This window comes from Astyanax mexicanus, chromosome 3, assembly GCF_023375975.1.
Source record: "Astyanax mexicanus isolate ESR-SI-001 chromosome 3, AstMex3_surface, whole genome shotgun sequence".
NCBI lineage: Eukaryota > Metazoa > Chordata > Actinopteri > Characiformes > Acestrorhamphidae > Astyanax > Astyanax mexicanus.
The window spans coordinates 12,128,641-12,155,970 of record NC_064410.1 but is presented as its reverse complement, the minus strand read 5'-3'; the positions used below and the strand labels follow the sequence as shown (position 1 = coordinate 12,155,970).

Here is a 27,330-nt window from a genome sequence, read left to right as displayed (position 1 = left end):
CCACAATTCAAAAGCAACATCTGACTTTTATTATTTGATTTGCAGTACATTTTTTATTTATTTTTTGTTTAGATTTTTGCCAGTTTCTTGTCATTGCAGTGACTATTGTGGGGTTTTCCTTCATTAACAGAAGCGTTCCATCACTTTTGTCCATATGTTTAAAGTGTTAAATGTTGATTTTAACAGAATGTCTAGTATTGTTTTTATTGGAGGATATTGATGATGTTAAATGTAAAAAAGTAATTATTTTTGAAAAAGTGAATATAGCTAAAAAATGAAATCTTTGTTAGTATCTGATATTAGAATAATCATTAAACACATTGAGATGGTGTCATACAGGGATGATGGATCACTATAACAGCAATCCTTTTACTCTGCTTTTCAGGGAAAATGAAGAAAGATCAAACTCACCAGAATTCAGCTGTGTATCCATGCGGAGTGAGCAGTCGATGGATCCTCCTAACAAATTTAAAGAGACATCAGTCCCTCAGAAAAGGTATTCTTCCCTCTTCCATTTGCCCATCCTAAAGTTTCGGAATCCGGAGAGCCAGACGGTTCGAATGGTGTATAACAGGCCGCATTCGATCAAATATGGACGTCCGATAAACGGAAATATGAAAATTATGATTTAATATTTTCATAACCAAGGCATATTTCGCCCTAAATGTTTATTTTATGAAAGTAGATACAGCTAAATAGGCTATATAACTGAAAAGCAGAGATTCTAAGCTTTAAAATGGTATATTGGGTGTCTATATTGAACCTATAACTATTCATAAACACAGCCAGATATTAAATACCATATTTTTCTGGCCCGCCGGCGGGCCAGGGCGTGTTAAGAGGTTAAACTGATTCTAGACAGCACCTGTACTGCTGAGCTAATTTGAACTTTAGATCAACATAATCATTGAAAACAATCTAATGAAACGGGTCAGGTAAAAAATGGTGGTGTTTGAGGTAATCACTGTCATCAAGCGATTTCTGTAACTCGTACTGAGATTTCTGAACCTGTTCACAGATATTTTGGACTACTCCTCGTGAGTAAAGTGCTCCACTCTCGGGTTTGTCTGGGTGTTTTCTCCAGACTGCATGTTTCAAATCTTTCTACGGGTGTTTAATAGGATCTAGATTGGGGTCATAGAAGACCACATGAGAACAGTCCAATGCTTTGCTTTAATCCATTCTTGAATAATTGTAGCTGTGAGTTTTGGGTGATTATCCTGCTAAAGGATCAACAACCTGCAACTGAGACCAAGATTTCTGACACTGGGCAGCACATTTCACTCTAGAATTCCTTGAAAGTCTTAAGAATTGATTGGATCCTTCAGAGATTCAAGACACCCTGTAGCAGATGCAGCAAAGCAGCCCCAAAACATAACCCTACCACCCCCATGTTTCACAGTAGCTGCAATCTTCTTTTCTTTGTAAGCTTCGATATTGCATTTGTAAACATAGAGCTAATGTGATGCCAAAAGCTTCAGTTTTATCTCATCTGTTCTTTGTGATATGTTAATATGCACTTTAGGAAACTCCAGTCTCATTTATGATTTGATTTCAATTGTAGTTTCCATTAAATCTGGGATAGCTGGGACTACCATTTACTAACCACCTCCCAAAGATCCCAAAGTATGTTTTAGTCCCCCCACCAGCCTGAGGGGCTAAAGACAGGAGGACTGACAGGCTGGTCCCCATGTCAAGACCGAATGTGTCAACCAGTCTATATGAGGCTTATTCCACTGGAGCTAAGGAAAACCCAAAACCAATTGCAAGTTGGGAGCACTGATAATACATAACGCTATCTGCTCTGCATGAGGACCGACCCACAGAGTGAGTAAACTGGTTTTATGTTAAACAACCCCTGGCTCCAGTAACCAGTCATCAATAGTAGCGGTGGGCATGGGTTACCTCAAAGGGTTCAGCAGTAGGGCTCAGTTGGTGGCCAGGTGGGCATTTAGGAAATTCCTAGCTGCTCCAGAAAAAAATATATATATATATATATTTGTATCATTTTTATTAAGCTAAAAGCAAACACAGGTCCCACAGACCTGAAGACCTTAAAAAATGGTCCTGTCAGTGACTTGTCCAACAGTTCAGTCAGTAGGCTAATAAACACATTTATGGACAGTGAACTGACACTGTAAATAATGAAATATGATATCAGTTGCTGGATTTTTTTACCTACTCGTTGCTGTCTTAGAAATTCTGCATATTCTCTCACATGCCAGATATGTCAGAGCGGTTGATAAAGCCAAGTGTTTATGTTGTCCATAGCTAGTTGTTCAGGAGGGATTTGTCTTTATGTTGATGCCTGTTGTGATACCTCCTCTTACATAATCCAACTGAAAGGTTGAAGGCAGGATGCAAGTTCAAGTTGATTTCATTAGTAGCCATAACGGAATCAAACAAAGAAACAAAAAAAACACTATGACTATTTCTTAGCCCGGTCTGGTCTTTGCGTGTTCCTCGCGTCATCACCAGACTTCACCAGCTTCTCCTTCTCCCCTTCAGCGGACCACACACCTTAAGCATGGTTCCTCCCCACCTGCTTCTCCAGTGTGGCATTCTTGCCGCACTTGACCCGCTTCTCCTCCACCTCTTCAACTCCTCTTTAATTGCCGCACTTGGCCAGCTTCTCCATCTCCTACTTGGGGCTTCCCATTTCATTGCCGCACTTGACTGGATGATGTACTCCTCACATCATCACTGCACGTGAGCCACATCTCCTACTCCTCGTCAGCTCTCCTTGTGTCATCGCCGCACTTGATTGGGTTCTCTTCCACCTCATTGCCGCTCCTGTCTGGCTTTTCATTTCCCTCATCGGAGCTCTTCTCAACATTGCCGCAGTTGACCGGCTCCTCCTTCTCCTCATTGAAGCTCCTCGCATCATCGCCACTCCTTGACCAGGTTCTCCTTCTCCTCGTCTGCATAGATGCATCCCTCTGAATAATCCTTCTGGTTCCCCTGTTGTCCCAACCCATTCTCCATCATCCCAACCCCTCCCCATCTTCCCAACCTCTGCTCCCCCATTGTCCCATGCCTTTAGTTAGATCATCTGTCATGCTAGTTTTCATAAAATCACATGTTGGTCTGGTGAGGTAAGTCGGCCTTCTCCAGAAACTACTTGTTGAGCATTGGTTCATTGGTTCTCCTTGTGTTTTCATTCATGTTAATCTTATTCTGCCAATTATTGACTGCATTTGTTCCAAGATGGCGGCGCGTGCACACGCTGCGGCTTCTCTCCCCCCCCCCGAGGAAACAGCGTTTTCGTGTTTTTTGCCTCGTAAGTCGCAGAGTTTTTGTACGTCTTTGTCGTGCGTTCACGTCCTGAAGCGCACCTACAGCCGTGAGTTTCTGCTTGGAGTCGGCAGAAACTCACTTTTGGAGTTAAACCGCGGACTCCGAGAAGAACTGCGGCCCCCCCACCGACCTGCTGCTGCAGCTCGCCCACAATGGAAGTGCCACAGGCGGCAGGCGAGAAGGCAGAAACGGGGTAAGCGCGGGGGTATCCGAGCGAGGCTAGCGGCTAGCCCACACAAGCCAGCTATCCCCACCGTACTTTTGGCCAATGTACGCTCTCTGGACAATAAACTGGACTACATCCGCTTACTTCAGTCAACTCAGAAGACCGTGAGAGACTGTTGTGTTTATGTTTTCACCGAAACCTGGCTCAACAACAGCGTCCTGGACCACGCCGTTCAGCTGGAGCGGCTAACATGCTATCGGGCGGACCGCGCGCTAGCTGACGGAGGTAAAAGCCGCGGCGGCGGACTCTGTGTTTACATCAGCGGTGCTTGGTGTCGGAATGTTGTTGTGGTCTGTAAACACTGCTCACCGGTAGTGGAACTGATGATTATCAAGTGCTGTCCGTTCTATCTACCGAGAGATTTGTCCGCCGTGCTGATCGCTGCTGTTTACATCCCTCCGACCTCCAACAACAGCGTGAGGAGTGAAGCACTGAATGAACTGTACCAGTACATCAGTGAACAGCAGACAGCGCACCCAGAAGCTTTTCTCATTCTGGCTGGAGATTTCAACCATGCAGACCCAAAGAGTGTGTTTTCTGGACTTTTTAAACACATAGACTTTCCAACCAGGGGAAACAACATATTGGACCAGGTCTTTACTACACACAGAGGAGCCTACCGAGCCTCCCCCCTCCCCCACCTGGGAGCCTCTGATCACCTCACCATTATGCTAATGCCAGCTTACAGACCACTGGTTAAAGTCACCAAACCAGTTCTTAAGCAGGTACGAGTATGGCCAGAGGGTTCCTCAGAGGCACTTCAGGACTGTTTCAGCACAACAGACTGGAATATGTTCAGAGAGGCTGCCACTCACAACAACTCCACAGACATTCAGGAGTACACAGAAACTCTGCCTACATCACCAAGTGCACTGATGATGTAATCGACCTCAAGACCGTCACTGTTCGAGCGAATCAGAAACCATGGCTGACAGGAGAGGTCCACAAGCTCCTGAAGGCTAGAAATGCAGCCTTCAGAACAGGTGACCAGGCAGGCCTGAGGTCAGCCAGGGCCAACCTGTCCCGCGGGATCAGGAAAGCTAAGAGGCTGTACTCAAAGAAGATTTCCCAACACTTCAGTGACAGCAGAGACACACGGAACCTGTGGCAGGGTATCCAGTCTATCACAGGCTATAAACCACATCCACAGACCTGCGACCGCGACACATCTCTGCTGAACGACCTGAATGGGTTCTTCGCAAGGTTCAAGCCACTCAACAACACACCCGCCCAGAAATCCATCCTTCCTCCTGGTGACCAGGTGCTGACGCTGTCCCCAGACAGTCTTTGCTCCCCCCCCTCCCTGGACCCCTACCAGTTTGCTTATCGGTCAAATCGCTCGACCGATGATGCCATCTCCACTGTTCTCCACTCAGCCCTCACACACCTAGACAAGAAGAACACCTACGTCAGAATGCTGTTTGTTGACTTCAGCTCAGCATTCAACACAATCGTCCCCCAACAGCTCATACACAAACTGGACAGTCTGGGGCTGAGCACTTCACTGTGCAACTGGCTGTTAGACTTCCTGACTGGAAGACCACAGGCAGTGCGGGTTGGCAGCAGCACATCCAGCATCACCACACTGAACACAGGGGCTCCCCAAGGATGTGTGCTGAGCCCCCTTCTGTTCACTCTGCTGACCCACGATTGCAATCCAGCACACACCTCCAACCTCTTCGTCAAGTTTGCGGATGACACGACGGTGGTGGGTCTCATCAGCAACAACGATGAGTCACACTACAGGAGGGAGGTGAGCCGTATGGCCTCCTGGTGCAAACACAACAATCTCTCTCTGAACACAGAGAAGACCAAGGAGATTGTTGTGGACTTCAGGAGAACTCACACACTGCACACTCCTCTGTTCATCAACGGAACTGCTGTGGAGAGGGTGAGCAGCACCAAGTTCCTGGGTGTGCACGTCACAGAGGACCTCTCCTGGAGCACCAACTCAGCGTCACTGGCCAGGAAGGCAAATCAGCGTCTCTACTTTCTCCGCAAGCTGAGAAGAGCTGGAGCCCCCACCCCCATCATGACCACCTTCTACAGAGGGGCCATCGAGAGCATACTGACCAGCTGTTTCACCGTGTGGTACGGGGCCTGCACAGCATCCTGCCGCAGGACCCTCCAGCGCATCGTGAGAGCAGCTGAGAAGATTGTTGGCACCTCTCTCCCCTCCCTTCAGGTCTTGTACAGCTCCCACCTCACACGGAAAGCCCTCCGTCTGGCAGGAGATCCCTCCGACCCACTACACAACTTCTTCAGCCTGCTGCCATCAGGGAGGAGACTGAGGAGTCTCGGGGCGAGGACCAGCAGACTGCGAGACAGCCCCATCCATCAGGCTGTGAGGATGCTGAACTCTCTTCCTGCTCTACCCCCCATCCCAATCCTGCCCCCAGCACACACTCACTCAGCATCCTGACCCCCCCACTAATAAAGTACTGAAACTCTGCACTACAATGCACAAAGTACTGGTCCCTTCCAAACGGACTTGCACTACACAATACCTGCACTACTGCTATACTTGCACTGTCAATACGCACTTTAATTCCACTTAATTAAACTGTGAACTTTAAGGACTTACGCACCCATTCACTTTACCAGCCTTAAGCTATTTACCATATGCCGTATTTGCACTACTGTTATTTACTATTTTTACTGTCATTCCATCTCAATCACCATCAATATTGCACTATTGTCTTACGTATGTTTATTGTGTCTTGCTGTATTGAACATATAGTGTCTCCCACTCTTTTATATTATAATTATATATCTTTTTTTACTTATTTTTACTTATATTTATATATCTATTCCTCCCCCACACCACTGCACCTTGTTTTGTCTCATGTATGTCTATTTGTGTCCCTGCTGTATTGTACACATAGTGTCTCCCATTCTCCTTTATTATATCTATTATCTGTACTTGCTGTAAAATTGGGAAGGAGAGTAACGTAATTTCAATTCTCTGTATGTCCTGTACATATGCAGTATTGACAATAAAACTACTTGACTTGACTTGACTTGATATGAAATATTACCTGACCATTGAAATGATCAACATAAATGTGGGAATGTATTTTACATATGCACTCATAATCACTGATCAAATAGCCCTATTACCCTGTCTATTACCTATTACTAGTAAGTTAGACTAACATAATTTACATAAGAACTATGGTAAATAGGGGTCTTATGTAAATTATGTTAGTCTAACTTGCAGTGTAACCTACGGTACAGTGTTTGTCTGGTGATACTTCTAGGTACAGCATGAAACAGCATAAAACAGCCCTAAACACCTCGCCAGGCTCAACTCCTGCCACAGTTTCATGGGCCCCACCATGTAGTGTTTAGTCCCCTGTGTGCCAGGTGTTCGTAACAGGTTTGATGCTCTGAAGCAATGATTTAGATGAATCCAGATTTCTATCCCTCCACCTCGACAGCAGTTGGAGTCGCTAATATAATTTTAAAAGACCCTTCTTGCCTTGGCTCATTACAACCTCTCCTTGCCCATACATAGTCTTATGGCAATAAATTTTGAATTCTTTAGCAATATTTTGTTTCTAGCCCCAGTTACTCATTTTACTTAAAATATTTTTTAATCATTTAACATATTTCTGCTTTTCTTTTTTCTGACCACTAGAATGTGCTCTAAGGTACACTATATTAACACATTTACATGTTTCCAATTTCAGATCTAGTTTCTAAAAGGCTTGTGTCAATTGTAGAAGAAAAAGTGTCTTTGATGGCATCATATGTACTATTTCTGTACTGATCTATTGGTGTATCATCCACATTTGTGGTTTTCGTCTGTGCTATGCAAAAAATGCTTTCCATTTTAGCTTTTCCCACTGTTTGTGACAGTATTTAACATCTCTAAATGGATAATCCATGATCTCTTGTTCTTGTCTTAAAATATATAATACACATTTAATTTCCATTATTCATATTAGGTAGCTGTTTTAAGTCCCTTCAAGTCTTTAAATAACTATGGGACATATGCGTGCCTGATCCCTTTATTTCTTTTTAAAAACGCCTAGGTGCCATTGACTCATACTTAACCCTTAACTGTCCTTATATATTTTTCATCATCTGTCTAACTGTAATACTGTCCTACTTTCTTACATAAATGTAAAGAGGCTTGATGGATGATTTTAACTTTACACACGTTTGCATTTGTTTCCATTCAGGCTGATTTCTGCATTCATTTTTTTTTTTACTTTTTAAACTCAATTGACAATCTGAAGAACTCTTCACTTTGGTCTGCTGGTGTCTGTTTTCTTAACATCTGATTAATTTTTCTGTTATTCTTTCACCATTCTTTCATGTCCTCTGATTTATGTATGGCCTGTTTTTTCATGTGTCTGTTTTAAATTTTGTCTTTGCTTCCATTTGAATATCTGCTTCACTTCATTCTTCTTTAATATCAGGGTATAGGTTCACCTTTCTGTCATTTTTCTTGCTGTGTGCAGAAGCCATCTTGTTCCTGGTTACATTTGAACTGTTTTCCATCTTTTTAAAATACTTTTAATATTGTAAATCTCTTTTCTTGTTTATTCCAGTGCTTATAAGTTCTTACTTTATATTTTTCTCTATTTCTATAAACCAAATGTTTTAAACCAACATGACTATGTTTATACTTTATACATTTAGCTTTGAGGACAGATCTGCACACTCTTGTTGTCTTCATGAGGTAAAGTTAGCTGGAATAGTTTTCTCAGCGTCTTGAAGGAAGGAGTTCCTGGAGGTGCTGAACAATAGTTGCTGCTTTTCCTTCACGTTGTGAAGCTCCAGCTCCTCCCAAATCACCATCTCAGTTGGATTTATGTCAGGGGATTGTGGAGGACAAACACTTTTTTGTTTACTAGATAATTCCCCATGTGTAACTTAATCATTTTCATGCTTTTAATAGTAAGCTCATTTTCTACAAAGTAGAAAATAAATTACATTTAAAAATAAAGAAAAACATTGAGACGGTGTGTTTCAAACTTTTACTGGTGCTTATATATTTGCGAACTGACACACCCTAGAGTTTGCCCAGATGAACAGCAACAATGTTATTTAGAAGCCCCTGATTATCAAATATTACCTGCACATTCACAGTGTTCATTTTACGATAGGTGTAGGATTAAAGTCTTAGAGACTTTGAAGCTTTGTTAAGACCGTGAGCATCATCTGAAGTGTTGGCATTATAACATAACATAACATAACATAGATTCAAGTATGCAAAGATTTTTTTTTCTCTCAAAACTGGCGGCCTCTGGTGTTTTAAGGTGTTGAACTGGAAGCAGAATCCTCTTAAAGATGTTCTTTCAGAAGAACGACTGGGTCAGGTTACTCATTAATGTGCGGGTGTGTTCACATAGAACTTTAGTCACATAAGGGTTTCTTTAATTAACAATCAATCTTAAATAGAAGTTAACAAAGTTTTTAGCGTTTCATAGTTTTCAGTAAACCCACCCCTGCACTTTTGTATTTCCATTAACATCTTTCATCTAAATCAGAATTTTATTGAAGCAAGTCATTAAGTTTTGAAATTGGTGAAATCAAATCAATAATGATTTACATCCTATCAATTATAATCAATTACTATTAATCAAATTTGATAAATTTTATTGTCAATAATAACTTAAATATAAGTGACAGATGGAAGTCTTCTGTAGCAGTTTTATTTTTTTATATAGTACAACGGCACATTTTCTTGGCAAACTGACTCCCGGTTCTCTAAATTCTTGGGCTCCTGCATGAACTGCATGTTTAAGATCTCCCCAAAGTGGCATAATGAAGGTCAGGAGACTGAGATGGCCACTTAAGAACCTTTACTTTGTTCTGCTGTTTTTAATGACAGGTCGATTTGTCGTTGTGTTTTGGATAAATATCATGTGAAAAGTGCATCTTATACACAGCTTCTGGGCTAATGAGTGCAAATTTCCCTACAGTATTATTTGATAAAATGCTGCATTCATCTTGCCATCAATATTGACCAAGTTCACTGTGACTGTATATCACAGAAATCCCAGAAACATCAGTGATCCACCTCCATATTTAACAGTAGGGATGGCACACTTTTTATCATAGGCCTTGTTGACTTGTCTTCAAATGTAACGTTTATTGTTGTGGCCAAAAAGTACAATTTTGTTCTAACCACAGTGTTGAGGCTTGTCTCTGTGCTGTTTGGCAGGGGCATAGCAGCAAATTCTGATCCCTGTGCACTCTCAATGTCAGTGGGCCCCTATCCATGCCAGTACACAAAAAACGTGAGTGAAAAAAAAAAAATCCGGATTTTCATGGGCCCCTCTCCCTACTTGGGCCCTGGGTAGTCAGATTCACCCCTCCACCCCCCCCCCCCCTACCATGCCCATGCTGTTTGGCATATTGTAAGTGGGCTGTTGATGCTTTAGCAAATGTTTGTTTCTTTATGGTTCATAATAGAAAAATGTCAATGGCAGCACTGGATATAACATGCAGAAATCTCTCAGGAGGACGTTTATTATACACTCAAAAACACACTGATTACAAGCAAACAGAATATAGTTATAAAACCATGTATTACTTTTGTTCCAAATCACAATTATGGGATACTTTGTATTGGTTTATCACTTAAAATCTAAAAAAAAACACATTTAAATGTGTGATTGTAAGGGGAAAAATGTGAAGAAGTTCAAAAGGTATTAATACTTTTGGGTAACCTTTTACAGTACTGTTAATTGGGAATAGGTAACTAAGCAGTAACTAATTGATAGTGTTGCATTAACACCTAAATCTCTTCTATTAACTACCAAGGAGTAAGGAGTCAGACAACATAAGATAAAACAAGACAAGATAAGATTTACATTCCATGACTGTATCCCATAACTGATCACACTTTCTGGAACTGCCTGATAAAACAGTAGCATTATTTTATGACCCAGCCCAAACAGTCTATGCCTTCAAAAAAAGGATAATCTCTGCTTTAACTTGGAACATACATTTTCTACCCGAGTGTTCCAGGCAAATGTATTATCTATATGGAAACCAAGGAATTTATAAGAGCAAACCTGCTTAACAGGGATATCCTGGATTTACAGGACAATGATCACCTATGGCTCTAGGATCAAATACCATCTCTTCTGTTTAGCTTACAATTACAGTGAGGTTGTTAACATCACACCATCAGACAAAGTAAATAGTAAACAATAGTAAACAGACACACCAGGATTGTTGTATAGTAAACTTAAGATGACTGTATCAGCAGAAAACTTTAATAAATAGTTGGCTGAGTATCTGCTCATACACTCATTGTGTACTACGTAAAAAGAATGAGTGAGCTCACACAACTTTGGAGAGCTCCAGTACTGATGGATCTAGGATCTGAAAGACTGCCATTGACCTTTACATACTGGATGTAATAAGTCAAATAAGAATAATACCATTTGATGATAAATATTGATTGACATTTTTTATTCCATTTTGGGGCAGAAGACTATTAAAAGCTGAACTAAAATCAATAAAGGCAAACATGCATATGATTCTTGTCCTTGTCCTAGATATTTTAGGGCCAAATGAGTAAGAGTATTAATTGCATGTTTTGTTCCCCATCCCTGTTTATAAGCAAAGTGAAATTCATCTAACAAAGGAGTTACATCAGTTTTGAGCAAAGACAACATATTTTTCTAGGCATTTCATCACAATCAAAGTTAATGTTATAGGTCTGTAGTCAATACTGTCAACTGGACATGGCTTCTTATGCCTGGATCACACTACACGATTTTGGGCCAGTTTTCCAGTCGATCGGCGTCAAAAACTCTGCTCGTAGACAAATCGTGAATAACTCGAACTACTAAACTACTGAAAGACGCTTGCAGAGTCGTTGCTGACTGATCACCGACGAGTCACAGATGCCCTTCAGATATTCAACATGTTTAATATCTGACTCAGTTAGCAACTAGAAGTCAGGAACAGCAGCTACATACAGCCAAAGAGATCACAGAAAGAGAGAACCACTGATCCAAAACACACCAGAGCTGTTTATGGAGAGTCTGATCACACCTTCCCCCTTTTATATCATGAAATGACTCTAGAGGGAGCCCGTGAGTGAGTCCTCTATGAATAGGGGTGAATGGAGCTAAAAATAATGATGAACTATTTGTTCTGAATATTTCTTTAATTTTAGAAAGTAGAATAATGTATTTTACTAAAAAAAACTAAAAGTGTGCCTGAATATTTCAGTTTATCTTTTACACTATAAAGCACTAGCATTACTGCTACTGTGAGCTGATTGGTTGGCGAGCTGATTCTGGAGATACAGGTAGAGCATGTTTAAAAGGTTTATAACTGGAGTTCAAAATGATAAAAAATAATGTCTGTGGTACAAAAACATTTGACATAGTCCTGTGTTGAGGTCATAAATACATATTTAAATATAAAACTGATCAGAGATTTATAAATTCTGATTTTGCTCAGTTGCTTCATATGAACCTGTTCATGTTTGACTCATAGCAAGTGCGTATTCTCCTCTATAGAGATTCTCTGCATGACATCGCTAGTTTTGGTGTGTGTTTAGTTCGGGTGTGTTCTCGTGACAAATCGTGTTTCTGGAGAGCAGCCAGGTGAGTTGGCGATTTCCCACAGTGAGAAATGGTGTCATTTGTGACCCCGAGTCGCTGATCAGTCATGTAGTGTGAACAGCACAATGACTGACCACTTAAAAAGTCGTATAGTGTGAACCTGGCATTAGGAACAGGGAAATAGTATTTTTTTGTGTATTGGACTGCTGAAAGATTGGACACCAGGCTGGGGTGAGTTTTTTTTTCTTCTCTTTAGTAAAAAGGTAGATATTGTGTAAGGGCCTCTGGAGTCATTAGTACACAGCTAATAGAATCTTGACCTTTTGTGGCTGGAGTCATAGTCACATAAAACGATTTCCAACACACTATTACACTCCTGGATGAATATTTGCATCTCGAGCCAAAGATAAAAGATCATTTAGTTTATTTGCCTTAAGCAACTTATAAATAGTAACAATCTTGTTTCTTTTTGGTTTAATTTGGGTTACAGATTTCATTTTTTCCCACAGTTTTTGGAGTTTGCAGTTTGAAAGTTCTGTTAACTAATATCTCTTTGATGCCTCCTTGCTTCTTTCAGCATCTGATCAAGCTTCTTTTGTGCCACTTTCAACTCTCCTCGATCCTGATTTCTGAATGTTGCTCTTTTCTTATTAATGCAGCCCTTTACCTGTTTTCTAAGGTGTGGCTTATTGTTGGGGTATAAAGTTATTTATTTTTTTGGTGAGCACATTGTCCACACAGAAATTAATATAGTCAGTTACTACATGTATGGCTTTAACAACATCCTCAAACATCCTGTGACGTTTTTAACCATTAACTCCACATTAATTACAGAGACTTCCATATCTCCTGGAGAACTACTTACTAATCATTACTAATTAATCTCCTTCATACTAACTACTCATTAGTAACATAAGCTACTTTAATCTTTTCAGTATCTTCAGAATATTAGCAACATATAGTAAAATACTACAGTGTGTAATAGTCAGCTTAACCCTATATATATATATATATATTATGTATATTGATGGACAAAAAATATTGGCATCCCTGCACTTTCCAAAAATGCACGACTTCTTTTTAAATGATTTGGTATTCACGATTATTTGTTTAGTTTGCATTCTCAGTTCCCTGAATCAAGTCATATGATGTGATAAGGGACCCATGAGAATATAAAAATGCCAGAATTTTCCTTAAAAAAGCCGGTCCTTTCAGGCTAATAAGAACAAAATAGAGCTGCCCAGTTCAGGACTAAAAAAAAAGACTGAATAGCTTACAAAAAAATCTGAATAGCTTACAAAAAAAACACCTGTGGAGAAATTACAGCAGTTGGGAGACCACACACTTATAATCTGAGAGACCTGGAGCAGTTGGCAAAAGAAGAGTGGTCCAGAATTCTAGTATAAAGGTTTAAGAAACTTTCATTTATTGTTATAGAAAAAAACTTATTTCAGGAAAAAAAATCCATAGGGTGTGCTACCAAATACTAAGTTCCAGATGCCATGGAAATTTAACCAGTATTTCCTGAGCTTTATGGAATCGCATGGAATGATTTTTTTTCATCTGCAAAATAAATAAACCTGTGAATGCCAAAACATTTGTAATTGCCAATATTTATAAGTGTAATTAATTAGATTACTTTTTTCTGAATAATGAAAAAAATCATTATTTTTTTCTTTTTGGCCCTTTAGAGAGAATTCAGGTCTATCAGAACAGCCAGAGCATCCTCATTTCCATGCAGGAGAGGGAGACACATCCACAAGGGACTGCAGTGATACAAATGGTTCAGAAACAGCTGTGAGAGGAAACAAGCTACAAAAAAAGATTAATGATCTCTTCCGCATCTTTGATGTAAGAAATGTTGGTACATAACAATATATTTATTGATATGTTACAATTGTTCATCTTCATGAGTCATGAATAATTTATGAGCTCTTGTTTATTATGTGTGCTGGATTTGTTAAAATCATTCAGAAGCAGATTGATCTATATTTAGTATGTACGTGAATTTTACAGATGGCCAAAACCAAATTTATACCATGTTTTACCCTAAATATAATGAAAAGTGTAAAGTAAAATCAGGAAAAAGAAACACAAAATGTTTAGCAGGAAATGTATTCAGGATTGGGAATGTAATGTAATTGCACCAACCTGCTTGGAACAGTAAATTGTGACTAAAAGTTAAACGGAATGAATTTGTTAAATAAAACATTCCTGTCTAATTCAGATTAGGCTAACACAATATTCATCTAGTCTATAAGTTTGTTTTTAGTTTGTTTTTGTACTATGAAGGTTCTTTTCCACAGGGTTTTTCCTCTAAATACTGCTCCAATCCCTGCTACATTTTTCCATTCTATTTTAACATCTGTAACCAATGACTTAATAATAATATACAGCAATAAAACAATGTATTTTGCAAACATACACTATCCAAATGTTTGTGGACATTCCTTCTAATGGATCAGATAATCATTACCACCATGCCTAATGCCAGGTGTGGACTAAAAGTGAGTAAACCCCTATATTATGGCTCATCGGTTTAAAGAATTCAGTTGTGTGAGCAATGATCTGCAATGTTTTCACAGAAGAGGATTCAATTATCTTAACCTTACAAACAAAAACACTTGGGAACACAGATGGTTGTGTGAATATTAGCATTTTAAAATAAATAGTGAAGTGCTATTGGATAGTTGTAAAGAACCTTCTTTAGACGGTTTAAAATTCCATTATTAGAGAGTGTGGAATAAGTGTCTAAAAAGAAATGGGTTTATACAGCATTATGTGTGTTCATAATGTGACATATTTGTCCTTTAAATCATTTTCATTAATGTAATGACTTTTTTTTACTTTTTATTGTTTGTCTTAAGGATCTTGAGAAAAAGATTATTGTGTTAGTAAAGCACGAGCTGGAAATGTATAAAAAGCTTCTGAGAAAAGAGAACTCTAAATTTTATGGCGAGACAAAGGAAGATATGTGGAACTTGAAAGACGGAGTTCTTAATATCACATTATTGTTTTTGACAATGATGAAACATGAAGATCTTGCCGAAGCACTGCAAGGTAAGAGATCAACGGAGTACTGTGTGATGTTACAAAAGTTTTTTTTTTTTTTTTTTTTTTTAGTATTACTAATTGCATATTGCATATTATATAATAACATTTTGGCGTAGAAGACGAAAATTTAGAAAAATACTGTATGTAGATATTTCATGTTTTAGTTATTTAATATTAAAGTTAATTTTTTGCTTTAAATTATTATTTAGATGCACTAATCGAAGTACAACAGCGTGCACTCAAATCAAGGCTGATTCAGAAGTATCAGCGTGTATATGAAGGAATTGCAAAGCAAGGAGAATTCAACATCCTGAAAAAAATCTACACAGATCTGTACATCACTGAAGGTGGAACTGGACGGGGCAACAAAGAACATGAAGTGAGACGCATTGAAAAAAATCAAATGCAGCAAGAGGTACCAATCAAATGTGAGAACATGTTTGAACCTTTGCCTGAACAAGACAAACCCATCCAAACTGTGCTGACACAGGGAGTCGCAGGTATTGGAAAATCAATCTGCGTACAGAAGTTCATTCTAGACTGGGCTGAAGGAAAAAAATATCAAGACATCCACTTGATATTTCCACTTCCTTTCAGAGAACTGAACTTAAAGAAGGGCACTCACAGTTTGATGGAGATCATCTATTTTTTTTTCCCGGAGACAAAAGGGCTGAGATTAACAGATCAGCATAAGGTCATGTTCATCTTTGATGGGTTGGATGAATGTAAACTTCCTTTAGCATTTCAGGAAAATGAGATCTGGAATAATGTCTCTTTGCCAGCCCCACTGGATGTTGTGATGACCAACCTCATCAAAGGAAATCTGCTTCCCTCTGCTCTGATCTGGATAACCTCTAGGCCAGCTGCAGCCAGTAAGATCCCACCTGATTGTATAAACCGGGTAACAGAGGTACGTGGCTTCAATGACGACCAGAAAGAAGAGTATTTCAGAAAAAGAATCAAGGATAAGAAGCTGGCTCAAGATATAATTGATCACATTAAACAGTCAAGGAGCCTTTTCATCATGTGCCATATCCCAGTCTTCTGTTGGATCTCAGCAACTGTGCTGCAGAATTTTTTTGAAGAACAAGAGGGGAAAGATACACCAAAGACACTAACAGAAATGTACACTTCCTTTCTGATCTTTCACATCATACAAAACAACATAAAGTACACTGGACAGAATGTTGATGACACCCCTTGGGACAAAGAGGGTATTCTATCACTGGGAAAGTTAGCTTTTCAGCATTTGGAAGAAAATGATTTGATCTTCTATGAAAACAGCCTGAAAGAATGTGGAATTGACCCCAGAAAGAAATCTGTGTACTCAGGATTGTACACTCAGGAGCATGTCAGATTTCTCGGCACAATTTTCAGCTTTGTGCATCTGAGCATTCAAGAGTTTCTTGCTGCTTTGTTTGCTTACCTGTGTGCCACAAATGACAAGAAGAATGTTTTTGACCATCAGCCCTCCTTGCAAGAGAACAAGGAAGCAGGAGTAATTGTTTTGCTCAAGATTGCTGTAGACAAGGCTTTGGAGAGTGAACATGGTCACATGGATCTTTTCCTTCGCTTTCTCTTGGGGCTCTCAATGGAGTCTAACAGGAAACTCCTCCGAGGTCTTTTGACCCAGACCGGAAACGTGCCGGATTGCCGAAAGGAGATTGTGGAGTACATCAAATTCAAATTAGACAAAGATAGACAGAACATGTCTGCAGAGAGATCCATCAATCTCTTCTACTGCCTACATGAGTTAAATGATGATTCTCTAGTAAAAGAGATCCAGAGGTACATGAGCTCTGGAAGTCTTTCTGAAGCTGAACTCTCACCTGTACAGTGGTCAGCACTGGTCTTTGTGCTGCTAACATCAAAAAATAAGCTGGAGGTGTTTGATCTACAGAAGTTTATCAAATCAGATGAATGTCTTAACAGACTTCTGTCAGTGATTCAGGATGCCACATCAGCCCTGTAAGTTAAACATGTTTTATTCCACAAAAATCAAGAATACTTTACATAATTGATGTAGCTAAACATTAGAACAATAAATATATTTAATATTCATTAATGCAAGAGCACTTTTTGTAATTTCATTTTTTAAAACTTCATCTTACAAAAAGGTCAATACCTCACATTGACAGCATGTTAGCCTGTAAACCTTTTCACTAAATGGCACTTATTTCTTAATTTATTGTGTAATATGAATAGACAACAGATAAACCAGATTGGGCAAACTAAGGAAATCGAAGCAGAAACTTACACAAACACAGCAGAACTGAGGCACAACCCAACAGCAATCAACATTAAAGCAGGGTAACACAACAGGCTCAAACAAAAGCAAGAAAGAGAACACAGGAATACATGAGGTATATATGCAAACTGGGAAACAGGAAACACCTGGGGAAGGAAACAAGGGGGTAACAAATGGGACATGTGGAAAGCCTAAAGACTAGACTTCTCTGACTGCAGTAATACTCAGGGTGAAACCAGCTGTGAAATACACAGATCTATAAAGGTATATGTTAGTGTTCGTTTCACATGGTGATGTGAGTTTGTGAAGTTGGTGATGTAGAAGGTTTATAAGTTGGTGCTGTTGGTGATGGAGGAGGGGTATGAGTTGGTAGGGATGGTGATGTAGAAGGTTTATGTGTTGGTGCTGTTGGTCATGGAGGAGAGGTATGAGTTGGTAGGGATGGTGATGTAGAAGGTTTATGTGTTGGTGCTGTTGGTGATGGAGGGTGGGTATGAGTTGGTAGGGATGGTGATGTAGAAGGTTTATGTGTTTGTGCTGTTGGTCATGGAGGAGGGGTTATGAGTTGGTAGGGATGGTGATGTAGATGGTTTATGTGTTGGTGCTGTTGGTGATGGAGGAGGGGTATGAGTTGGTAGGGATGGTGATGTAGAAGGTTTATGTGTTGGTGCTGTTGGTAATGAAGGAGGGGTATAAGTTGGTAGGGATGGTGATGTAGAAGATTTATGTGTTGGTGCTGTTGGTCATGGAGGAGAGGGGTATGAGTTGGTAGGGATGGTGATGTAGATGGTTTATGTGTTGGTGCTGTTGGTCATGGAGGAGGGGTATGAGTTGGTAAGAATGGTGATGTACAAGGTTTATGTGTTGGTGCTGTTGGTCATGGAGGAGAGGTATGAGTTGGTAGGGATGGTGATGTAGAAGGTTTATGTGTTGGTGCTGTTGGTCATGGAGGAGGGGTATAAGTTGGTAGTGATGGTGATGTAGAAGGTTTTTGTGTTGGTGCTGTTGGTCATGGAGGAGGGATATGAGTTGGTAGGGATGGTGATGTAGAAGGTTTATGTGTTGGTTCTTTTGGTGATGGAGGAGGGGTATGAGTTGGTAGGGATGGTGATGTAGATGGTTTATGTGTTGGTTCTGTTGGTGATGGAGGAGGGGTATGAGTTGGTAGGGATGGTGATGTAGATGGTTCATGTGTTGGTGATGGAGGAGAGGTAAGAGTTGGTAGGGATGGTGATGTAGAAGTTTTATGTGTTGGTGCTGTTGGTCATGGAGGAGGGGTATGAGTTGGTAGGGATGGTGATGTAAAAGGTTTATGTGTTGGTGCTGTTGGTGATGGAGGAGAGGTATGAGTTCGTAGGGATGGTGATGTAGATGGTTTATGTGTTGGTGCTGTTGGTCATGGAGGAGAAGGGTATGAGTTGGTAGGGATGGTGATGTAGATGGTTCATGTGTTGGTGCTGTTGGTGATGGAGGAGGGGTATGAGTTGGTAGGGATGGTGATGTAGATGGTTTATGTGTTGGTTCTGTTGGTGATGGAGGAGGGGTATGAGTTGGTAGGGATGGTGATGTAGATGGTTCATGTGTTGGTGCTGTTGGTGATGGAGGAGAGGTAAGAGTTGGTAGGGATGGTGATGTAGAAGTTTTATGTGTTGGTGCTGTTGGTCATGGAGGAGGGGTATGAGTTGGTAGGGATGGTGATGTAAAAGGTTTATGTGTTGGTGCTGTTGGTGATGGAGGAGAGGTATGAGTTCGTAGGGATGGTGATGTAGATGGTTTATGTGTTGGTGCTGTTGGTCATGGAGGAGAAGGGTATGAGTTGGTAGGGATGGTGATGTAGATGGTTCATGTGTTGGTGCTGTTGGTGATGGAGGAGGGGTATGAGTTGGTAGGGATGGTGATGTAGAAGGTTTATGTGTTGGTGCTGTTGGTCATGGAGGAGAGGTATGAGTTGGTAGGGATGATGATGTAGAAGTTTTATGTGTTGGTGCTGTTGGTCATGGAGGAGGGGTATGAGTTGGTAGGGATGGTGATGTAAAAGGTTTATGTGTTGGTGCTGTTGGTGATGGAGGAGAGGTATGAGTTCGTAGGGATGGTGATGTAGATGGTTTATGTGTTGGTGCTGTTGGTCATGGAGGAGAAGGGTATGAGTTGGTAGGGATGGTGATGTAGATGGTTCATGTGTTGGTGCTGTTGGTGATGGAGGAGGGGTATGAGTTGGTAGGGATGGTGATGTAGAAGGTTTATGTGTTGGTGCTGTTGGTCATGGAGGAGAGGTATGAGTTGGTAGGGATGATGATGTAGAAGGTTTATGTGTTGGTCATGGAGGAGAGGTATGAGTTGGTAGGGATGGTGATGTAGATGGTTTATGTGTTGGTGCTGTTGGTGATGGAGGAGGGGTATGAGTTGGTAGGGATGGTGATGTAGATGGTTTATCTGTTGGTGCTGTTGGTGATGGAGGAGGGGTATGAGTTGGTAGGGATGGTGATGTAGAAGGTTTATGTGTTGGTGCTGTTGGTGATGGAGGAGGGGTATGAGTTGGTAGGGATGGTGATGTAGAAGGTTTATGTGTTGGTGCTGTTGGTGATGGAGGGGTATGAGTTGGTAGGGATGGTGATGTAGAAGGTTTATGTGTTGGTGCTGTTGGTGATGGAGGGTGGGTATGAGTTGGTAGGGATGGTGATGTAGAAGGTTTATGTGTTGGTGCTGTTGGTCATGGAGAAGGGGTATGAGTTGGTAGGGATGGTGATGTAGAAGGTTTATAAGTTGGTGCTGTTGGTGATGGAGGAGGGGTATGAGTTGGTAGGGATGGTGATGTAGAAGGTTTATAAGTTGGTGCTGTTGGTGATGGAGGAGGGGTATGAGTTGGTAGGGATGGTGATGTAGAAGGTTTATGTGTTGGTGCTGTTGGTCATGGAGGAGGGCTATGATAATAATAAAAATATACATGAATGAATTTTAGGAAGGTCCATTTTTCATTTAGAATTCATACTTTTATTTGATGTTATTTACACCAATACTTATATTTTGCTAATTTATTGACATTGCTGTAAAAATAAAAAAGTTGGAGAAGTTCTCAAAAGTTTAGGGCAACTTATTACTTATTACACCTAGCAACACAAAACACATAGTCTTCAACACTGAGACCGAGCATTTTCCTATTATATAACACATATATAAATCCCAAGAGAGGCAGCCTGTGAAGAATAATTATACACTGATGGTGATTAAGAGGTGTAAGGACACGTACAAATATGCAAATAGTGTGAAGAACATCAGGTGAAAACCTCGTAGACCCAGAGTCAAACCGAGCATGTGCAGATTAGTTGGCTTGGCCTCAATTAAAATTCAACTAATTCAATTTTGCCAACACAAATGATTTAGTTAGTCTAACTTTTAAAAAGAAACGTAATAATATTAGTTGAGGCAATAGACTGTATATAGCTGGACAGAGCATCGTCTATTAAAAGTGAAGCCACCACAGGTCGGGCGCCCCCTGCTGTTCGGCTGCAGAAAGCTGTGTAACCCCACCCATTACCATAGGTTTCAATGACAAAACAAACAACTTTCAATCACGTTTTTTTCTAATATACTGTTATTCAACCTCCATTATTTAAATGTAACAGCTAGTGTAACCTCTGCTTATATTGTCAAATTTTTATATTCTCACAGAGTTCGTTTTTTAAAACGTTATTCAGCTCTATTCAAAAAAGGTGTGGTTATTGTAAAAGGGCTGGTTGTGGGCGGGACCAGTAACAGACCGTCAGCTCCGCTCCACCCCGCTCTGCAGCCTGTGACCACGAGGCAGCCCTCAGGGGCGGAGTTATTTAAATGAGTAGGCTGTCCCTCCACAGTCTTTCTCCCTCCTCTGGTCTCTACTGCTCAGACTACTGCGGAAGATTTTGGCTTCATTTTCATTGAATGAATGGGAACGGCGACACGGCGTCCATCTTTTTTTACAGTCTCTGGTTGAGCAATTAGTTTGCTATAGTTTACAATGCAATTCAATATTTCTTGTTCAGTTGACTTAAAAATCACGTTATAGAGAACAACTTTAAGTTTTGTTTTTTACAGTGATCATTCACTTAATTTATTAATGTCACTTTATGAAAGTGAACAAGAGTAGCCGTAAGAATAGTTAAACCTAAAAAAACTTTTACTGTATTTTGACATACTCTAAAAAATAAACTACGTTCAAATGAAAAAAAAAGTTTGCTCAATAGTTGAAGCTTGAATGACTTATTTTGCTGTTGCCTTTGGTATTTCCTTTTGTAATTTTCAAAATTTATTCTGATAAGTGCATTCCTTCTAACAGTTACGAGAACATTTTAGAAAGTAGTATATCATATTGCCCGATATGACTTTTTAATTCATAGTGTACACTAGGGGTTTAGTTCAGTAAAGAGCTTACCATTCTGTGATGCATGTTCCCTTTAGACTCAATGAATGTAACCTGACAGAGAGAAGTTGCTCGGCTCTGTGCAGAGTTCTCAGCTCAGAAACCTCCAGACTGACTCGTCTGGATCTGAGCAACAATGAACTATGTGACTCAGGAATAGAGCAGCTCTCTAAAGGACTGAGTAGTTCAACATGTAAACTAAAGGAACTCAGGTAAGTTCTTCTCCCTCATTAATTCAACTTTTTTAAATTAAATAAATTAAATTAATTATTTAAAGTTTAATAAAATAAATCAATACAATAATGTACAATAAAACAATGATTTTTTTCTTTCTATGTAGATGTGGGCAATTCATCTGTAATCCCTTGTATCAGTACATAAGCATATATAAATAAGATTTTGATTTAGACTGTTTGATCTGTGCTGAGTGTGAAACAGAACAACGAATATCAGAACCAGTTTAAAGACAGTGTTTTATTCTGTAGTAGGCAGTAACTGCAGAGTAAATTATTTCTTATACTTCAAGCACAAGATATCCCGTACATCATACATTTTGGCACAGTGATCCTAGCACTTAGGTGTAAATTAGGTGTAAATTATAAATTATAAATGTATCAATCTTTGCACACATTTCTAAGCAATGCAAAGACATTATAAACTCTGTTAAATTCCAAAGACAAAATATCATCTTCTTAAATTTTTAACTAGGTTAATAATACACTTTTTGTTTGTTTATGGTGTGTTTAAAATGTTATAATATAAAGTTTTATTAAAGTATATATCTAGTCATCTACTGTATATCTACAGTGATGTTTGTAAAGCCTCTTGAATTTTCAAGATTTCTGCTTCTGCTTTAATCTAAAACTTAGGCAGATTCAAATCCTGAAAGTGGACAGGGAGAATCAAATCAAACAAATGAGAGAAAAATATTGGACTTGATAATTTTTTATTGAGAGGAATTATCCAATATTACATACACTATATTGCCAAAAGAACTGTATTTGCTCTTACCTATAAAAATTACTGAAGTCATTTCTATAGTTACAGGTGTATAAACACCTATTCATGCAGACTGCTTTTTACAAAGAGGAACCAACTTTCTAAAGAGTCAATTAACACCTCAAGAACAATAGAGTGTAGAGAGCTTCATGGTTGAGCAGCTCCAACCATGCCTTACATCAACAAACGTCATTTTTTTATTTAATCCACTATTGGTATGTAATCACACCTGACTAAATAAACATGCCAATTTAGCAACTATTTATACTTTAAAGTTTACACTCGTAATGCAGAGTCGTAATACTGTGAAAATTCAATAGTTTTCAAATGTGTATAACTGAAATATATTAGTTGTTTTATTATACCAAGCTAATTGGGTTAAATGATACAGAACAGAAGTACATTCATACATCATAAAACAAATTATTTGTACTGATGCAAGGTCTGTGGAAGGAAAATGACTTGGGGTGAGAGGAGAATTCAAGAAATGTGGGGGCGTGTAGAATGCATTGCAAAATATAATCCATCTGATGGTCTTGGTGTGTTTAAAGTGTTATAATATAAAGTTATATTAAAGTATATATCTAGTCATCTACTGTATATCTACATGAATGTCTACATATATGAATAACTTAACAAAATAAAAATACTTGTATTGTATGTGTTGAACATGCATTTGATTACATCTGGCACATTATTGCTAATAAGAATAATTTTACTATAAATGATATCTCTTTGTTCCTCAGACTTTCATTCTGCCATGTAACAAAAAAGGGATATGATGCACTGGCTACAGCTTTGAAATCAAACCTTTTGTCAAACCTCACAACGCTGGATCTCAGAGGAAATGATCCTGGAGATGAAGGAGTGAAGCTTCTTACTGATTTACAGAACAGTCCTGACCATAAACTGGAGAAAATCATGTATGTTTGTGTAACTTTCATCAAACATTTCTAGTGATCAGTCCTGTACAAATATTGCTAAATATTATAAAACATGTAATATGAACGAGATACTGATGGTAACAATTAATGAATCCGCTCAGCTGTAAATCATTTCCTTACACTCATATAGAGATAACAGGAGGAAGAGCAGAATCAGAGCTTTACTCTGAGGGTGAGAGACAGATACAAATCTACAGAGGCTGCAGATACTCAAAACTACAAAACACCAGTCCCAAGGGGGACGAGCTTTAGAAAACCCCTCCTATTATCAGCAGGAGAGGCTCAGCGTCAGCAACAGCACAACGCAAACACTCCTGACCAGCGTCCAGCAGAGTATATCAGTGTGTAAGCACCTTCAATGTTGCTCAGCACCGGCATTCTTTAGCTGATGTATTGGTACAGTCACTGCGCTTTCCTCCGAGCACGATGTGATGCTACTCTGTGATGCTACATCAGCAACAGTTGGAAAAGATGAGGTAGCTGGCTTAACATGTTTTGGAGGAGGCATGTGCTTGTCCTCACTTTCCTGGTGTTGGGGCATTGAAGTGCTTACACACTGAACGCGGTATACCGCACTGCATTCCGCATGTGCTGCCGCTCTGCTGAGTGCTGGTTTTGGTTGTGTTGTGCTGATGCTGACGCCGAGCGTCTCGTGCTGATAATAGGCGAAGTTTTCTAAAACCCATCACCTCTGCGACCAGTGTTTTGTAGTTTTGACTCTCTACAGTCTCTGTAGATCAGTATCTGTCTCTTACTCTGAAAATAAAGCTCTGATTCTGCTCTTCCTCCTGTTGTCTCTATATAAGTGTAGGGAAGTGATGTACATCTCAGGGTGTTCACTAATCATTAATATCAGTCCTTCATCTGTGTTTATTCTTGTTTGGACTATAGTTTCTCTCTGGTCGCGTGAGTCACGTCATGCGTTTTTTTTGCAACAGTACCGCTGGCCACGAGGTCAAAGTTGAATCATGTTGAACTTTGACCACCGTGAGCAGCAGCGTGGTTATGGGTGGGAAAACGCTCCACGTTCCGCTCTGCTCTGCAGCTGCGACGCACCGCTCTACCACTCTAGAAACAATTGAATCCTATGAGGGTCAGCGTACCGTGCCATTCCTACCGCGCTCAATGTGAGTGCAGCTGAGTGGGTTGTATAATTGGCGTAGCTAAATTGGGAAGAAAAGCAGGATAAAAATTATTTTAAAAAAGAAAAAAAAATGAATCTTAATATTTCTGCTTTGAATATGTCTTTAATAATGTTGGCATGCAGCTCCAGATTGTAAAATGTGTAATAAATCTTAAAAATCCTCTTTGTTCAGTTAATTCTAAAAGTTATGAAAACTGAAGCGAATGTTTAGTGAATACAGAATTGTAAATAAGAAATGTTTTTTTCTTCACTCCACAGGCTGTTGAAAAGTTCTGCTGCAGAGAAAGCATGTGATTTTCTAGAAAAACTTCTAGGAGAAAACCCGTTACTACTGAGAGAGCTGGATCTGAGTGGAAAGATACAAGGAGACCAAGCAGTGAAGCAGCTCTCTGCTCTACTGGAGGATCCACACTGCAGACCTGAGACAATAAAGTATGTCTTCAAATTCATAGATTTTTAAAAGTTGATTTACAATGAGAAAGGGGTTTACAAACCCAAATACTTTGTAAGCCCACTTACTGTATATGTAAACTAGTTAACCTTTTGAACCCTGGGCTGTTTTGGTGTGTTTTTTCTTCATTTTTGTCAGTTCCTCTTGCAGGTCTTATAACACAGTAATTATATCAGACAGACACATGCCCTGAGCTCTTTTACTCCAGAAGCCATACGGCTGCTCAAAAATCATTAAAAAAAAATTACATCTGATGGTGTTGTACACAGCCTGCTGGAAACTCAGAAGAAGTCGTTTGAGATTTCACCTGTGGGGGCAGCACTAATGCCTGGCGGAATCAGCCAGAGGGAAACAGAAGAAGAAGAACCACAGTAAACATTAGCGACATGAGCGAAGAAGCTGATGAGAACGCTTTAGTTGGCCCTGTGCAGGGGAAGTTTTGTTTTAAAACAAAGACGGATGGGAGTGTTGACAAGAGCGTGGTTGTGTGCAGATTATGCAACAAAGAATTTGCGTATCATCGCAGCATATCAAGCCTCAAATATCACCTCAATGCAAAACATGTAGCAGCTAGCGTGGCAGGGCAGGGTAAGCAAGACCACAACGGAGAAAATGACCAATGCACTGGATAAGGGGCTGAAAGGGTACTTCAGATTGCATTGTCTGACACTACGTATGAGCTGCCATGCAGAAAAACGGTGATAAAGAGAGTTGAGAGTTGGACTGAAATTGATTCTCTCTTTGTTTTTTGTAATCATTTCAACTGTTGATAAATCCGCAAAGTCTGTAATAGCCCCTGAAGCAACAGAGATGTTTTCTAATAGTCAGGGGTTACATTGTTCTGAATGTACTTGAAAGTATTGTGTTTAACAAAAACAGTCTACCTCTGCCTATGGAGCTACCTGAATTTCTGAAATTTACTTTCCTAAATATGCTGAACTTTATGGCAGAATTGGCACTGGCCTGTTGATCTTGGTTTTGAAATAAATAAACAATATTTTGTTGATTAAGCACTACTAATGTAGTGTCATTCAAAATCCATGTGGAAAAAATTACTTCTCACTGTTTTCAAGCCAAATAATAATTAATATGCGATTAATTTTGATTAATTAATTTTAAAGCCTGTAGTTAATTTGATTAAAAATTTTAATCAAGTCCCATCCCTAATATATATATATATATATATATATATTTTTTTCTTGTCATTCCTGAGATTTTTATACTCAGCAAATTAAGTTTATATTCAGAAATCCTCACAACCAAGCTGAGACATTTACAATCCAATTTATCATGCATTCTTTTTTTCAGCACCCTACGTTGATTTTATCTCCCCTCAAACATACAAATATATACTATTATTTTAAATGACAACAAAATGCATATAATTGCATTTTACATTTCTTACATTCATTCTTTTATTAACATTTAAATATCCACTATAAAAAAATTGCGTCTGAAGAAAAACTAATGTGATTAATCACAGTTAATCACAGAATTTTGTTGTGATTAATCAGTTTAATCGGATTGACACCACTAACATACATATATATATATATATATATATATATATATATATATATATATATATATATATATATATACACACACACACACACACACACACGTTTCTGCATAAATTTGTCAGAATATGTGATCTGATCTTTATCCAAGTACTGACAAATACAATGTGCCTAAAATAATACCACACAAACAATCATCATTAATCATTAATATCTTAACCCAAAAGAGCCTAATGGTGACATATGTGTCACTGATCCCTTTAAAAGAATTGGAAAGTTCCTAATGGCACTCTGCACTCTCACCGTGCCCCGAAATGATATATACTGAACATCCAGAGACGATCACTGCAGGACAGCGAGTGAATGTGTGTTTGTTCATCTCATAGACTGTATATAGCTGGACAGAGCATCGTCTCTCTAAAGCAGGGGTGTCAAACTCATTTTGGCCGAGGGCCACATTGGCATATTGGCTGTCCTCTTCAGGACTGTTTTGAGCACACTGACTGGG

The 27,330-nt window shown here is 39.4% G+C and overlaps 1 protein-coding gene across 1 annotated transcript in view; it reads left to right on the top strand.

The window, feature by feature from the left end:
• Positions 1-391: 391 nt before the first annotated feature.
• The window catches only part of LOC111192009 (protein NLRC5-like), a 67,177-nt gene continuing 40,238 nt past the window's right edge, over positions 392-27,330 (top strand). The window contains exons 1-5 of the mRNA XM_049475742.1: positions 392-496; positions 13,758-13,917; positions 14,934-15,126; positions 15,330-17,088; positions 21,803-21,976. Coding sequence (XP_049331699.1) covers positions 432-496; positions 13,758-13,917; positions 14,934-15,126; positions 15,330-17,088; positions 21,803-21,976 — 2,351 coding nt within the window. The 5' untranslated portion in view covers positions 392-431. The remainder of the gene's footprint in view (positions 497-13,757; positions 13,918-14,933; positions 15,127-15,329; positions 17,089-21,802; positions 21,977-27,330) is intronic.